This window comes from Silurus aristotelis, assembly GCF_946808225.1.
Source record: "Silurus aristotelis genome assembly, chromosome: 3".
NCBI lineage: Eukaryota > Metazoa > Chordata > Actinopteri > Siluriformes > Siluridae > Silurus > Silurus aristotelis.
Genome location: NC_139576.1, coordinates 22488816 through 22501742, shown reverse-complemented (window position 1 = coordinate 22501742; position 12927 = coordinate 22488816). Strand labels below are relative to the sequence as shown.

Here is a 12927-nt window from a genome sequence, read left to right as displayed (position 1 = left end):
AATGCCAAGAGTGTGCAAAGCAGTAATCTAAGCAAAAGGTGGCTACTTTGAAGAACCTACAATATGACATATTTTCAGTTGTTTCACACTTTTTTGTTATGTATATAATTCCATGTGTTAATTCATAGTTTTGATGCCTTCAGTGTGACTACAATTTTCATAGTCATGAAAATAAAGAAAACTCTTTGAATGAGAAGGTGTGTCCAAACCTTTGGTCTGTACTGTATAATCCCACCATGTATTTTATGTGCGTATTTAGTAGAGTATTTAGTTTGTTTCTTATAACTTAAAATAAACAGTCTCATCGCTTCATTTAAATTACACTGATCCTCACAGGGCAGTGACCATCACTGCATGACAGTTACCATGAACATGGGCTGTGCTTGAGCTGGAAGCTTCCTACTTGCTCCCTTAATGCTCATGCCCATATCACTAAGCTTTTCCTAATATTTTATACAACACCAAATCTACATCTGTATTCATGTAAAACATATTATCTGGTTATCTAGAACTAAACTGCTATCTGACCGCACCCCACGCATTCTATGTGTAAATATAAACACGACAGGCCTTTTAGTGCACTCCTTTTTATTTTTTTGTGATGTGCACACACTTGTGGATATAAAGTATATACTGGAGTATTTTTCTATGAGGGACAGAACAAAAGGGTATATAAGTTCACATATTTGTAAGCGCTAACTGCATGTGTGTATGTGTGTATATACTCTGTAGGATGTGGACAGTGGGCATGGACAGAGAAAGAGCAGCAGCGACTCCTATGCTTCTCCAGTTGATGAAAACGAGGATGTGTGGAAAAGGAGAACACCTGAACTCTCTCCAAATAGCGGACCTACCGCTCACTGCATCTGAGTAAGTAAAATGTGCCCGTTGCTTTAGAAATAAATGCAGACAGAACGATACAATAAGATGTACACATTCATTTGCATTTGAAGAAACAGCTATAAACCAGTTATAAACGAGTGCAATTGATACATTAGCCTCTGCTGTGTGGTAACAATCTTCCATCCATATGACTGTTTTTACATACTATATGCATATGACCACAGTTTACCCCCATATAAAACATATTAGTTTTAACCTGTTACCAGGTGCCCCCCTTTTGGGACTCTCAGCTAAAAATGACCTACCTAAATTTACATGTTAACAGTTCCTGACAACAATGTTCCCTAATTTATGCAGGTGTCATAACAGTGAGACAAAAAATAATAAAGCATTTGACAAGCTATAGTTTTGCCAGATCCAAGAAAAAAATATAAATAAAATGAAAGGAGAAGATCTAATCAACACTTAATGCATTTAACACAACAGACCTATTCTAATTCTAATCTAGTCTTATTGACGTATAAGTGTAAAGTACATAGACAGTTAGAGTGCTAAAATTGGCTAGAATATAATAAAAACTGTCTGTGTCATTTACATACAGCTTTTTTATGAATACATTTGATCACATGAAATGTTGATAAGCAATGTCTGAAAAAAATTCACAGAATTTTTATGATTAATGAATGCTGTAAAAAAACAGCTAAAAGCAATCTGAACTTTCATCAGTTTTACTTCAGTATATAACAAATACCTAAAGCTTTTTGAAGTATTATCAGTAATACTAATTCAAATAATGTTAAATGTATAGTCTTTACAGTTGTAATTGTGATGAGTGCTATATGTTTTAGTTCATTTTGTTTAGAAGTATTAAACTAAGCTCATTTTAATTTTGCAGGTCATTAAAAAATATTATAAAGGCCATTTTGTACAATTCTATGTTACAGTATGTGTCTTTATTTGCAGGAAAGTTTGGTGTTTTCTGTGATGTCTCCACTTCTGAAGACTTTGCCTGCACAGGAACAGAGTATTTAACCACTTCTTTAACCTTTATCTCACCTGAGTGCTTTAATTATCATGTTTTATCTTAGTGCCTTTACCCATTGTCCTCACCGCTAATTCGTCTTTTTCCATCCACTGTGAGGACATTCCAGCTCAGTGCACCTAAACAAGGAACAGCATAGAAAAATCACAACTCTGTATATTTCTGTTTTTTTTTTTTCTTTGATTGATTAAATAATTGATTGAATAATTGATTGATTTAGTCCTCTGTGTATGTCCATTTCCTATTGCTTGTTTGAATTCCTCTCAAGGAAGTAATGGCTGTTGACAGAGGCTAACACATACAAACCATATGGTGTCGTGTACATATACATTATATACCATCAAATATCTGCTAAAAAGAGAGATTCACAACTTGTACTTTTAGTAGCTAGTCTTACTAGCTTATTGGTAAATTTACAGCTTGTAGAAAATATCACACTCAGCTACACCTGACCTGAAAGTTAGAGACCCATTTTCTTTACATTTTTATAGTTTTTTTTAAATCATATATGTTCAGTTATGTAAAGTCTCATTGTGCTCAGCTGTAACTCAGTGTTATAACTGACATGTGCTTTACTGGAATGCATTGAAAATTAATTTTTATTATTTTTAGAGAACATTCTATGTGTTCTAGAATTTGGGACATATACAGACTTTTAGCAAGAACAGACTTTAATGCTACTGGCAATGTGGAAGTGTTAATATGGGTCTTATTATTTAGTCTGGTCAGCTGAAACAGGTATGTTAGAACACAAAAGTAAAAAATAAAAGGTGTCCTGTACTGCTGGAAACTGCCCATGCACTCTCTTAACTGTACCTCTGTTCCCCTTTTCTATCTACAGCATGTCTTTGTGTGTAAAAGTGTGTAAACTCTTACTTAGCCATAGTTCATGCAATAGTTGGTTAGTACAGCGAACATCTGATGCTTCTGAGGAAACAAGGACACTGGGTTTAAAAACAATGTTATGCAAGTTATTCACAGACAATTTTTAAAGCTTGACTACACTTGTTGCATTTATCATAGTCTCTGTCTCAAATCCATTATATATATAAAAAAAAAAAGATCTTATGTTCTTGTTGATTCCTATTGATTCTAGATCTGATATTTAATATGATTTTCATGAATTATGAATATGTTCAGATTTATGGAAGATTGGGTTGTATTATTTGTGTGTTGCCCTTTAACTTATTAAATGCAGTGAGTACTGTGGTTATCAGTTCATAAAAAAAAAAGGTACTCGAATAAGCCAGCCTGGTGTTGCTCCAAACTTGTGTGCGCGTATTCTGAATGCATACCTTTAGTACAGCTAAACATTACTGGTGGACATTACAGAGCTGTACAGTAAATGACATGAATCTCAATGAAGTAAGCAGTATGTAATGGAATGTCCCTGCACACATTTAATAATGCATTACACATATAAGGTTTCTGTGTACAAAACATGTATGAGGGCTGCAAAAAAAAAAGAGCAAAAATAAAGAATTTTAACAAAGCTGAGCAAAAAGAGAAACACACTGATCTGCTCAGGCTTGTTTTAAAGACAGTTCTGCTGTAAAATATTTCCAAACTGTGCATTAAAATGTAATACATCAACCTTTCATGACTGCTTGTTGCTGTTGTTGTTGTTGTTGATGTGTTTTACAAAGCTGCATCTGTTTGTCAAAAGCTAGCTACAATTGATGTCCATATCGGAAAAGGTTTCGTGAACATGTATCAATAATAAGATACACATATAAATATTATGTTTATTTACACCATATTAAGCAATTTCATTGTATGAAAATAAATCACTATAGGTGTGTACTTAATTGTAAATGCAATGCCTGCTGACTCAAAACAGAAAAACAATATAAGGTTCTTCTCAATGGAGACCAAGTGAAATTTGATTCATAAGAGTTCATGCAGCACTGGTTTATTCAACACTAGAATAACCTATGCAGTACCACTATTATTAAGTTAAAAAAGACACTATAGCATTGAATATGGTTATTCAGTATTGGATCCTGACATGTCATAACACAGCGTGAATTTATGTTTTTGATACATACCAAGCAGTTCTGTAAATGACTGGATAAGGGCATCTTAAATAAATTTTCTTTTTAAATTTTTTAAGACTGGTCTATGGAAAAGCTCATCAAGCTCAGCTACTGTAAGGAATGTTGGTTTTTTGTAGCAGTGGAAATAACAAACCATGACTTTTAAAGTTTAAACTGAGTATTGAGTTTTTACTGTTATTACCCTGTTCAGATGGTCACTTGAATGGAACTGTTTCAATACATATGTCAATTACTAAAAAAAAAAAAAAACAGTAAACCTTTAAATAACTTCAACTTGGATTAAAAAAAAAAGGTGTTCTCTTAACATTTTTAAATATAAGCCTAATATTGGAAAAGTTGGATTAGCTACAGTATGATCCTAAAATAGGCCTAAATCTCTACTCGGGGGGTGCGTGGATTATTATTTCTCTCTCTCTCTCTCTCTCTCTCTCTCTCTTTCTCTCTCTCTCTCTCTCTCTCTCTCTCTCTCTCTCTCTCTCTCTCTCTCTCTCTGTGTGTGTGTGTGTGTGTGTGTGTGTGTGTGTGTGTGCATAAAGTAGTAAGAGCCATTTGCTCCAAAAAAAAAATCAAGAACCATTATATTAAATGATTGTATATTAAATGGCTGTTATAAATGTGGCAGCTTTTTTTTTTTTCCAATCCCGAGTTACAACAAAGCTTTAAACACACATCAATACACTTATCGATTGTGTACATTACATTTTATAATTTATTCGACTCATAAGTGGCGTGTAGCCTAAAAACTTTAGTTAAATGCAGGTGAATATAAGGTAAGGGATGCTCACGGTCCTCGCAAGAGTCTCTGTCTTTTTATTTATGTATTTTTACCCCAGACTAATAAATGAAGAGCAGCATTTTCATATACGGCGCTATATTTGCGACGTGACGTGACGTGACGTACTGTCGCGCGCGTGCATGACTAATAATGACAGGCGGCCCTTTAACCCGGCGCGTCGAAAAAGCGCGCGGCCGTCCGTTTTACTGGGTGACGATGGGAGCACCGGGAAAAGACACCAAGCAGAAACCGATTCGCAGGTACAGTAACTCCATCACGCATTCATACTGTATGTACCGGTGTCATGCAGATCGCGCGCGCATGTTATAGCGTGTTTAATGTGCACTCGGATTTTTTGAACCCCCAACACACACACACACGCACACACACAGAATGCAACCCTATCTCTTATGTAATGTGCTTCACGGCTGCTGTACATAACGAAAGATTAACGCTCCGCGCGCAGTATGCATGCGTCAGCAAAAAAAAAAAAAGTGCGCGAGACACATTTATTCCCGGCGTTAAAGGGAAACGGCAGCACTCCTGAAACTGACTTTACATTCCTTTTTTTTCATTTTTCTTCTTTGCTTTTATTTCGATTGCATTTCTTCTCATGTGTGATTTAAGGCAAGACACGGGTCATACACGCAGGTATGATGGCACAACAGGTAGGTGTTTTATCATTGCTCTCTCTCTCTCTCTCTCTCTCTCTCTCTCTCTCTCTCTCTTTCTCTCTTATTTTTTTCTTTGTGCCAGATCTGTAGATATATGTTTTATTTTTGAAAAAGATCATGACATTTGATGAATATTTCAAAGTAAAAAATAATGACATCATCATCATATCCTCGCCCCTCTTTATTTTATTTTTTTGGTCGTGGGGGGTGGGGGGTGGGGGGGTGTTTAATCGAAAGCAACCAACTCTTGGAGAAATGTGCATGCAACTTGGACAGGATGGTCGATCTCGATCTTTTATTGAGTCAAAGTTAGGATAAGAACTGGTGAGGCACCTGACTTATGCAGATGACCAGCTTAAAAACCATGACTCATGTAAACTTTACTATACGTTGCCTAAAATTGCAGAATGACATTATCTGGAGTGGATTTTTGTGACTGATGTGCCTTTAAATCTTTACTCTGTTACAACTCACCACATGGGGAAAAAAGAATTGAAAGGAATCTGTTTTCACACACACTTTAGAGTTTTAAGATTAACTGTTTAAAACATGATTCATTTACTCGAAGTCATTTTCTTGATGTCAGGTATAACAGCTCATGACTTATCTTTATGGCCTGTCAGTTATATCTGTTTTATTATACTAGGTTTATTGAAGTGCACTGTAATATAATTTCTTTTTTTATTAAACAATAGTGTCATTGGGTTAAGTGTTGGCTAATACACAGCCACATGCATCTCACACTACAGGGAGGCAGAGGGTAGGTGGGTAGGTATGTTTAGATAAAGATCCATGCAAAGTTTTCCCGCCTTGCTGTATACATGTAGGCGGGAATCTTTGTGGTATGTCATGTTCCCATTGAGCCCTGCCTTTGCTGAGTCCTTGTCTAGCACACAGATAAACAGAACAGTGTGTGTGTGTGTGTGTGTGTGTGTGTGTGTGTGTGTGTGTGTGTGTGTGTGTGTGTGTGTGTGTGTGTGTGTGTGTGTGTTCCTTGCAAGTAATTGCATGTTAATGCCACACTACAGTTAACTGGGTGAATGTAGAGATTTTAGTGGTGCAAGGAGTGGGCAGTGTGTGTGTGTGTGTGTGTGTGTGTGTGTGTGTGTGTGTGTGTGTGTGTGTGTGTGTGTGTGTGTGTGTGTGTGTGTGTGTGTGTGTGTGTGTGTGTGTGTGTGTCTGGAAACATGCTTCAGGCTATAATTACCTGCTCTTTTGCATTACCTGCTTCATGCAATGAAATGAAAAGTCATGCAAGTCCTACAACCAGTTCCCTGCACGACATTCACCAACAGTCGTTTTCGACGGATTGCTAGTTTCTTTTACAGCCCATCCATTTTTATAATTATCACACAATAAGGACCCGGACAAAATTCATTTGACATTCGAGTCCTTGTTTGCTCTTTGTGAAGTGAAGTGAAGCTATTCTAGCACATGCGGATTAATCATTTAAAAAAGGAGGATTAGTGTGTAAAGAAAGGAAGCATGTTCTATAAGCTTCCTGTGGACAGTTTTGCTTTATCAAGCTTCTTTAGCCATATGGGATTGTGGTTAACCCTGTGGCTCCTAACTCTGGACTTGCATTATGCTTACTCTGCTTATTTTCCACTTTACATACTGTAATGTACCTGATTTAAGGAAGCATCATCATTTCTTGGTTGACATAAAAACAGGAGACATTCAGTATGGGGACTGGATATCACTGGCTCTAACACAAAAGTATATTATGTACAATTTGTGGAATTGGGTTGGAACTGCAACATAAAGTAATACTTAAGCTTTGTATTGTATGTAATTACACTATCATTTGTGTAAAACAAAAATCCCAAAATGCCTGGGCATGGGGAAGTGCAAAAGAAAAAATGTCAATTTAATAGCAATTTGGCAATCTTTTCTCTTTCTTCCCTTACCTACAAAAAGTACTTTAGCTTAAGCTAAGGTTATATTCAGCCACAAGACTCTCAGCAGAACGACCGGAATTTAAGTTTGTAATTATTAGCACAAATCCTTCAGTACAGCCTCCAGCTTTAAAAAAGACTAATCTTCCCTTTTCAGGCTTTCAGCACCATAGGTTTTTGTGCCGTGCGTATAAATGACCTCATCCAATCTCCTGCAGAGAGACTCGAGGGAAATCAGAGCAAACCTAACCCACAGGATAAAGTATAGAGTAGGTTTTCTTGATTAATCATTAGTTAATGATTAGGAAACGCCAGCCGTAAGTTTTTTCCTTATGTGCTGGCTCCACTGTAAATAAGATAGACACATGCAAATACTGATTAGGCTTATCACATTACTAGTTGATCATATAGATTAAGCTTTATCCAGCCATTTTTTCTTTTCATATAATGCTGAATCTTGTATTTATATTCCATTTAGTGCAGATATCTTGACAAAAGTGTCTTTTTTAGGGAACTTTCACAACAGACAGCATGTTTTGTTTTTTTTTATCTCACATTGCAATAATAATGTGAAGAAAATAAAACTTTTATCATAAATTAAATATTAAATATGTTTAGCAAGCACATGATTCAGTACTTCTCTGCAGTAAAATTTATATGATATATATATATATATATATATATATATATATATATATATATATATATATATATATATATATATATATATATATATATATATATATATATATATTATATAAATTTTACTGCAGAGAAGTACTGAATCATGTGTGTATATAGATAGATAGATAGATAGATAGATAGATAGATAGATAGATAGATAGATAGATAGATAGATAGATAGATAGATAGATAGATAGATAGATAGATAGATAGATACATTCTCAACAAATTCACAAATGACTCAGAACACAAAATTTTTGTTTTTCTCCTTAAATTATATTTAAATGCATAATTTATTACCCAAAACTCTACTTCCAACTGGTCTCAGTCTGGTTCTTTAGTCAATATGTGCTCATTGTCTCAAGGTGTGTGTTTGTGTTATTGTCGTCATGAGCCAGTGTAATGATGGCTTTGATTTGGCTGTGCTCTCCTGCTAATGTAATTAGACAGCATTTGCATTGACTGATTACAAAAGAATGTGACTTGGCTAACTGTTATTTTTGGACTCAACTTGACTACTTGGCTGTAGTGTCCCTGTCTTAGACATGGTTGGGTATGCAAACAGATCCTGCTAAAGAATTACTTAACCTGAGTATGTGCTGCTCTGTGTTTAACTATGAGTTTCCCTTTTCTGCTGTTACACTACTGGCTGATTGTTTATGTTAAGTCTTTAAATTGAGTGTATGTAAGTATATTTAGTAGGCTTCAAAATGTCTATGCTTATCGTTAATGTGAGAAATGCCCTATGAGTGGATACACATAGATAACATTTACAGGCCTTTTGGGGCTGTAGACTAGTGGACCCCTGTTTGTTGTTCGGAAATTTTAGTTACAATATATATATATATATATATATATATATATTTTTTTTTTTTTTACTTTTATCTCCCAGACCAGTCAACAGGTCAAGACACACATTCTGCATAAGTACTCCTTTCATATTACTTTCATCATAGTTAATGAATAATTCCAAGACGTAACTGGCAAACATGTTTTAAAATAAATAAAAAATAAATAATGAGCTGGGACTTTAAAGGGTTAAAATATGTTTCTGTGTCTAAACTACTGGGCACCAAACTATACTGGCACCAGGCTGTTGTCTTTTCAGCTGATAACATATCTTTTTTTCTCTCAGTCTGCCAAAGTCTTGAGCTGTCATATTTTATTATCTGTCATTATATAGAAGTCTGTGACACACACACACACACACACACACACACACACACACACACACACACACACACACACACACACACACACACACACACACACTGCTTTTGAGACATCTGATGCAGCTGATCCAAGATTGTCTCTGTAGTAGCTGAATAGAGGAATGGAGAAGAGGAGGGGGTGGGGGGCGAAGTCCGTGACAAAGGAACAGTAGGTTTTACTGTCTGGCTGACCTCCAGGGCTCATTATTGCTCCAAGTTGCATACCAACAATGGAGAAACGTTTTGTAAGAGTGAACTGCCTGAGCAAGTCTTCTTTCCAGGTACAAAAAATACATTAGGATAAAAAAAATGTAACTAAAAAGCAGACATGCAAAATTAAAATTGCTCAAAAGTAAGAAGAAAGGTAAGAGAGAGAAAGAGAGAGAGAGAGAGAGAGAGAGAGAGAGAGAGAGAGAGAGAGAGAGAGAGAGAGAGAGAGAGAGAAAAAAAAAAAAATTTGATGAGTAGTTAGACTGTTTGAAGCAGGAGTAAGTGGAAGGAATGAAGCAGTGAAGGGGATTTTAAGCTCCAAGGCAGTGTGCGAGTGTGAGCAGTGTTCGTTCAAGAGTCATCGAGTTAAAAATAACTTTATTGTGGTAGATCATGTTTTGGTAGGAGGGACCTGCTTTCCATGCTAGGGCAGCCCGTTGGGCAAAGGAGCAGTATGCATGTGTGTGCGCGAGTGGGTTAGTGCGTGCGGGTGTGTGCACGCTGACAGAAGAGAAATGAGTGCTCGACACACACTTTCACACACCCCTTTGTGCTGTTGCTCTACTACTCTGACGCTGTGTATCCTGTGCTTTAGATGATGCTGTGGATATAAAGCTGGGCTCCATGAGTGCTATGAGTGACTCTCTGGATGAGCTACACACTCCAGGCAGCCTTGTCGAGAAAGCGGGCATATTTCGTGATGGAAAGGGCAATGTAAGCGCGCTCGGTGGTGGCGACCATGCCCTGATCGCTCTACACTCGCCCTACCAGCTGCCCGGTGCCGTGCACAACAGGACTGCTGCCGCTGCTGCAGCTCTTTGCAGAGGGAATAGGTAGGACTGCTTTCCTGCTTCCCTCCTACAGGCTTCTGTTCTTGCACCTCTAATCATGTGTCTCCAGTAATGTTTGACTTACTATTTATTCGATGTTTAAACAAGTCCTGCCTTGTGGAAATGAGTGCAGGAAAAGTGTAGATCTATAAGTGTGTCTGTAAGTATATGTAATTGTATGTGTGCAAAACAAGCAGCCCTTATTTGCACAATGATTTCCTTTTCTTTTTTTTTAAGGATGTGTGTCTATCTGTCTGTGTAACTCACTTTTCAGCAGTTAATCTTTAACATATGTAATCGGTAAGAAAGTCCCAACGAGACACAGAGAAGCCTTTGTGCTCGCGCACAAGTTTGGCTGAAAAGTGCAGTAGACTTTGTCCCTGTAAACATCGTCCTAACGTTCGGGCTGCACTTCAAAACCGGACAGCGAACTGGACTCGGATCAAGCACCTGCTACTTTCCAGGCTGTGCTCAGTAACTCAGTAAGCGGGGTGTTAACACAGAGCTTATGATACGCTGAGAGATGGCCTGAATGGGGAATGCAAGGCCTTTGCTAAAAGGTCTGTTTAAATTATGATTTTGCTGCCTCACCTGATGCCATTTTCCCATAGGCACGTTTATGTTTCTTTGCGTTGTCTGAACGTTACAGGATTATACAGTAATACAGACATGCTCAGCTTGTTTGTGGCATAAACAGCTATCAAAACAACCAAAATGGCCGACATGCTTATTCATATCACAGACACACCCCAGCAAGACACATGCCAGAATTATAGGCAAACATACAGTTTAACAGTATGTGTTAATAGCTTGCAGCTCTAAAACTTTGACATATGTTAAACTTTTTTTAAAGTGGTGTTAGATGAGAGGAGGAAGCTGTTTAATGGCAATGTGCGCAGTAGTACAGTGTTGCTGGATTACAGCGGTGTTCCTCTTTTGTGCACCTCCTCTGTCCCCCCTTTCTTTTGCTTCATTCTCTATTTCTTTCCCCTTTATTCACGTTTGCAAAGTGTTATGACATTTCTATATTTTAGCCTGCATTCACACTTGGACAATTGCTTTCATTTTATTCATCAGCCTCATTAGAAATTAGCTTGAGGTTTATTGACAACATGCAGCCCATTATTAAGGATGAGCTCACTACTCCAGCCTGCTGCACTCCAGGCTGCATGAGAAATTAGATGTCTCAGGTAGACACGGTGATGTCATCCCTGGCATAAGCGAGTGTGTCTCCAGGGAGACGGGGTTTAACTCAGCTGGCCCTCCATCAAAATGACCTCACCTCTGCCTCTTGCCCTGCAGCATAGCCTCTCCTAATAACGACAGCTCTGTGACTGCATTAAGAAAACCATTCAGACTCAGGATCATTTCTTTTTAATACTTCGTGTGTTATGACTTATGCAATAATGCTTAGAAAATTTGTCTAATTTGTTTTCTCTGCCTCTCTCTCTCTCTCTCTCTCTCTCTCTCTCTCTCTCTCTCTCTCTCTCTCTCTCTCTCTCTCACTTCTGCAAGGAAATGTCGGCAGGGGGAGGAGATGCAAATTAATATGGTCCAAAACCCCTTTCCAGACCTGTTTCCCTCAGAGTGTTTGTTACCCTGGACCAAAAACAGCGCAACTCAGGTAAAAAAAAAAAAGGGTCCTTAACTCACTCTAAGCACCTGTACACATGAACTTCACATTATACAGCTGCAGTTGTTAAATATTAATTTAATGTCTAAAATGTAATGATCTATTCGACCTTGTTAAATCAAACCGTATTTTTCAAACAGCAAAAAATGAATGTTAGCCAATTGCCCAGCATTATTTATATTTACCTAGTGACTTAGGTTTCCCAGCCATTATAGTTGCACAAGCCAGTGTACTCTTAGTGCCGGTCCCAAGCCCGGATAAATGGGGAGAGTTGCGTTAGGAAGGGCATCCAGCGTAAAACATGTGCCAAATCAAATATGCGGATCACCTAGTGACTTAGGTTTCAGTTGAACCTTTACAGGCAGACAAACTGCTCATGGCACCTAACCCAATCATGTGATTTCGGGTTTTGTGCTAAACATTATGTATGCTTAATGACTGATCCAGCACCGTTCATAAAGTTCTAATAAAACAATGAATGGACATTTCAGACAAAATTTCTACATTAGCTGTGTATGTATAGGCACAAGTAAAGTACTTATTTATGAGCTTACTGTAGATTTCATCCTGGGGTCCAGGGCTTTCTAAGGGCTGGTGAAACAGGGCCATAGCATTTTGACCCTTCATTTGGCATCATTGCCTGACCTCACTAATGCTTTTGGGGCTGAATGGGCAAAGCCTTCCCAGAAGAGTGGACGTTATTATAACATCAAAGGAGAACTAAATCTAGAATGCTCATATGAGTGTAATGTTAAGTGTCTTCCATATGTCTGGCTATATAATGCATCACTGTACATATTTAAACAATGCACCTTATACTAGAATAGCTCGACTATGTCTGTAAAATAAATATTTAACGAGGGGATCTAAAGATTTTGTGACAGTTAATGTCATCCCTGCCTGCAAAAGATTTCAGAAGCCCTATGTCACATCCTATCACTTCTCTATAGACTATTCACAAGTATTACTTGGCAGCTTACCACTATAGGTAACGGTTACAATATATCTAATTATATAAAACAGATTGCCAGTTTCAGTAGGGAAATGAAAGTGTTATTGCATTCACAACA

The 12927-nt window shown here is 37.4% G+C and overlaps 2 protein-coding genes across 19 annotated transcripts in view; both read left to right on the top strand.

Annotated features, from left to right (window-relative positions):
• cobll1b (cordon-bleu WH2 repeat protein-like 1b) overlaps positions 1–3483 on the top strand; it is a 41006-nt gene extending 37523 nt beyond the window's left edge. For 3 of the 6 annotated variants that reach the window (XR_014533002.1, XR_014533003.1, XR_014533004.1), the window contains 3 exons: positions 733–870; positions 1807–2117; positions 2174–3483. Coding sequence is in view for 3 of the 6 variants with exons in the window: in XM_083537995.1 (XP_083394121.1) it covers positions 733–870 (138 nt within the window). In the remaining 3 variants the exon portion in view is untranslated. Of the gene's footprint in view, positions 1–732; positions 871–1806 lie in introns of all 6 variants that reach the window. The other 3 variants (XM_083537995.1, XM_083537994.1, XM_083537996.1) reach the window with 1 other exon arrangement.
• A 1374-nt stretch (positions 3484–4857) lies between these two features.
• The window catches only part of grb14 (growth factor receptor-bound protein 14), a 48222-nt gene continuing 40152 nt past the window's right edge, over positions 4858–12927 (top strand). For 3 of the 13 annotated variants that reach the window (XR_014533006.1, XR_014533007.1, XM_083538030.1), the window contains exons 1-2: positions 9848–10227; positions 11740–11848. Coding sequence is in view for 10 of the 13 variants with exons in the window: in XM_083538030.1 (XP_083394156.1) it covers positions 10019–10227; positions 11740–11848 (318 nt within the window). In the remaining 3 variants the exon portion in view is untranslated. Of the gene's footprint in view, positions 4978–5227; positions 5386–9820; positions 10228–11739; positions 11849–12927 lie in introns of those variants that run through there. The other 10 variants (XM_083538029.1, XM_083538028.1, XR_014533005.1 and 7 more) reach the window with 7 other exon arrangements.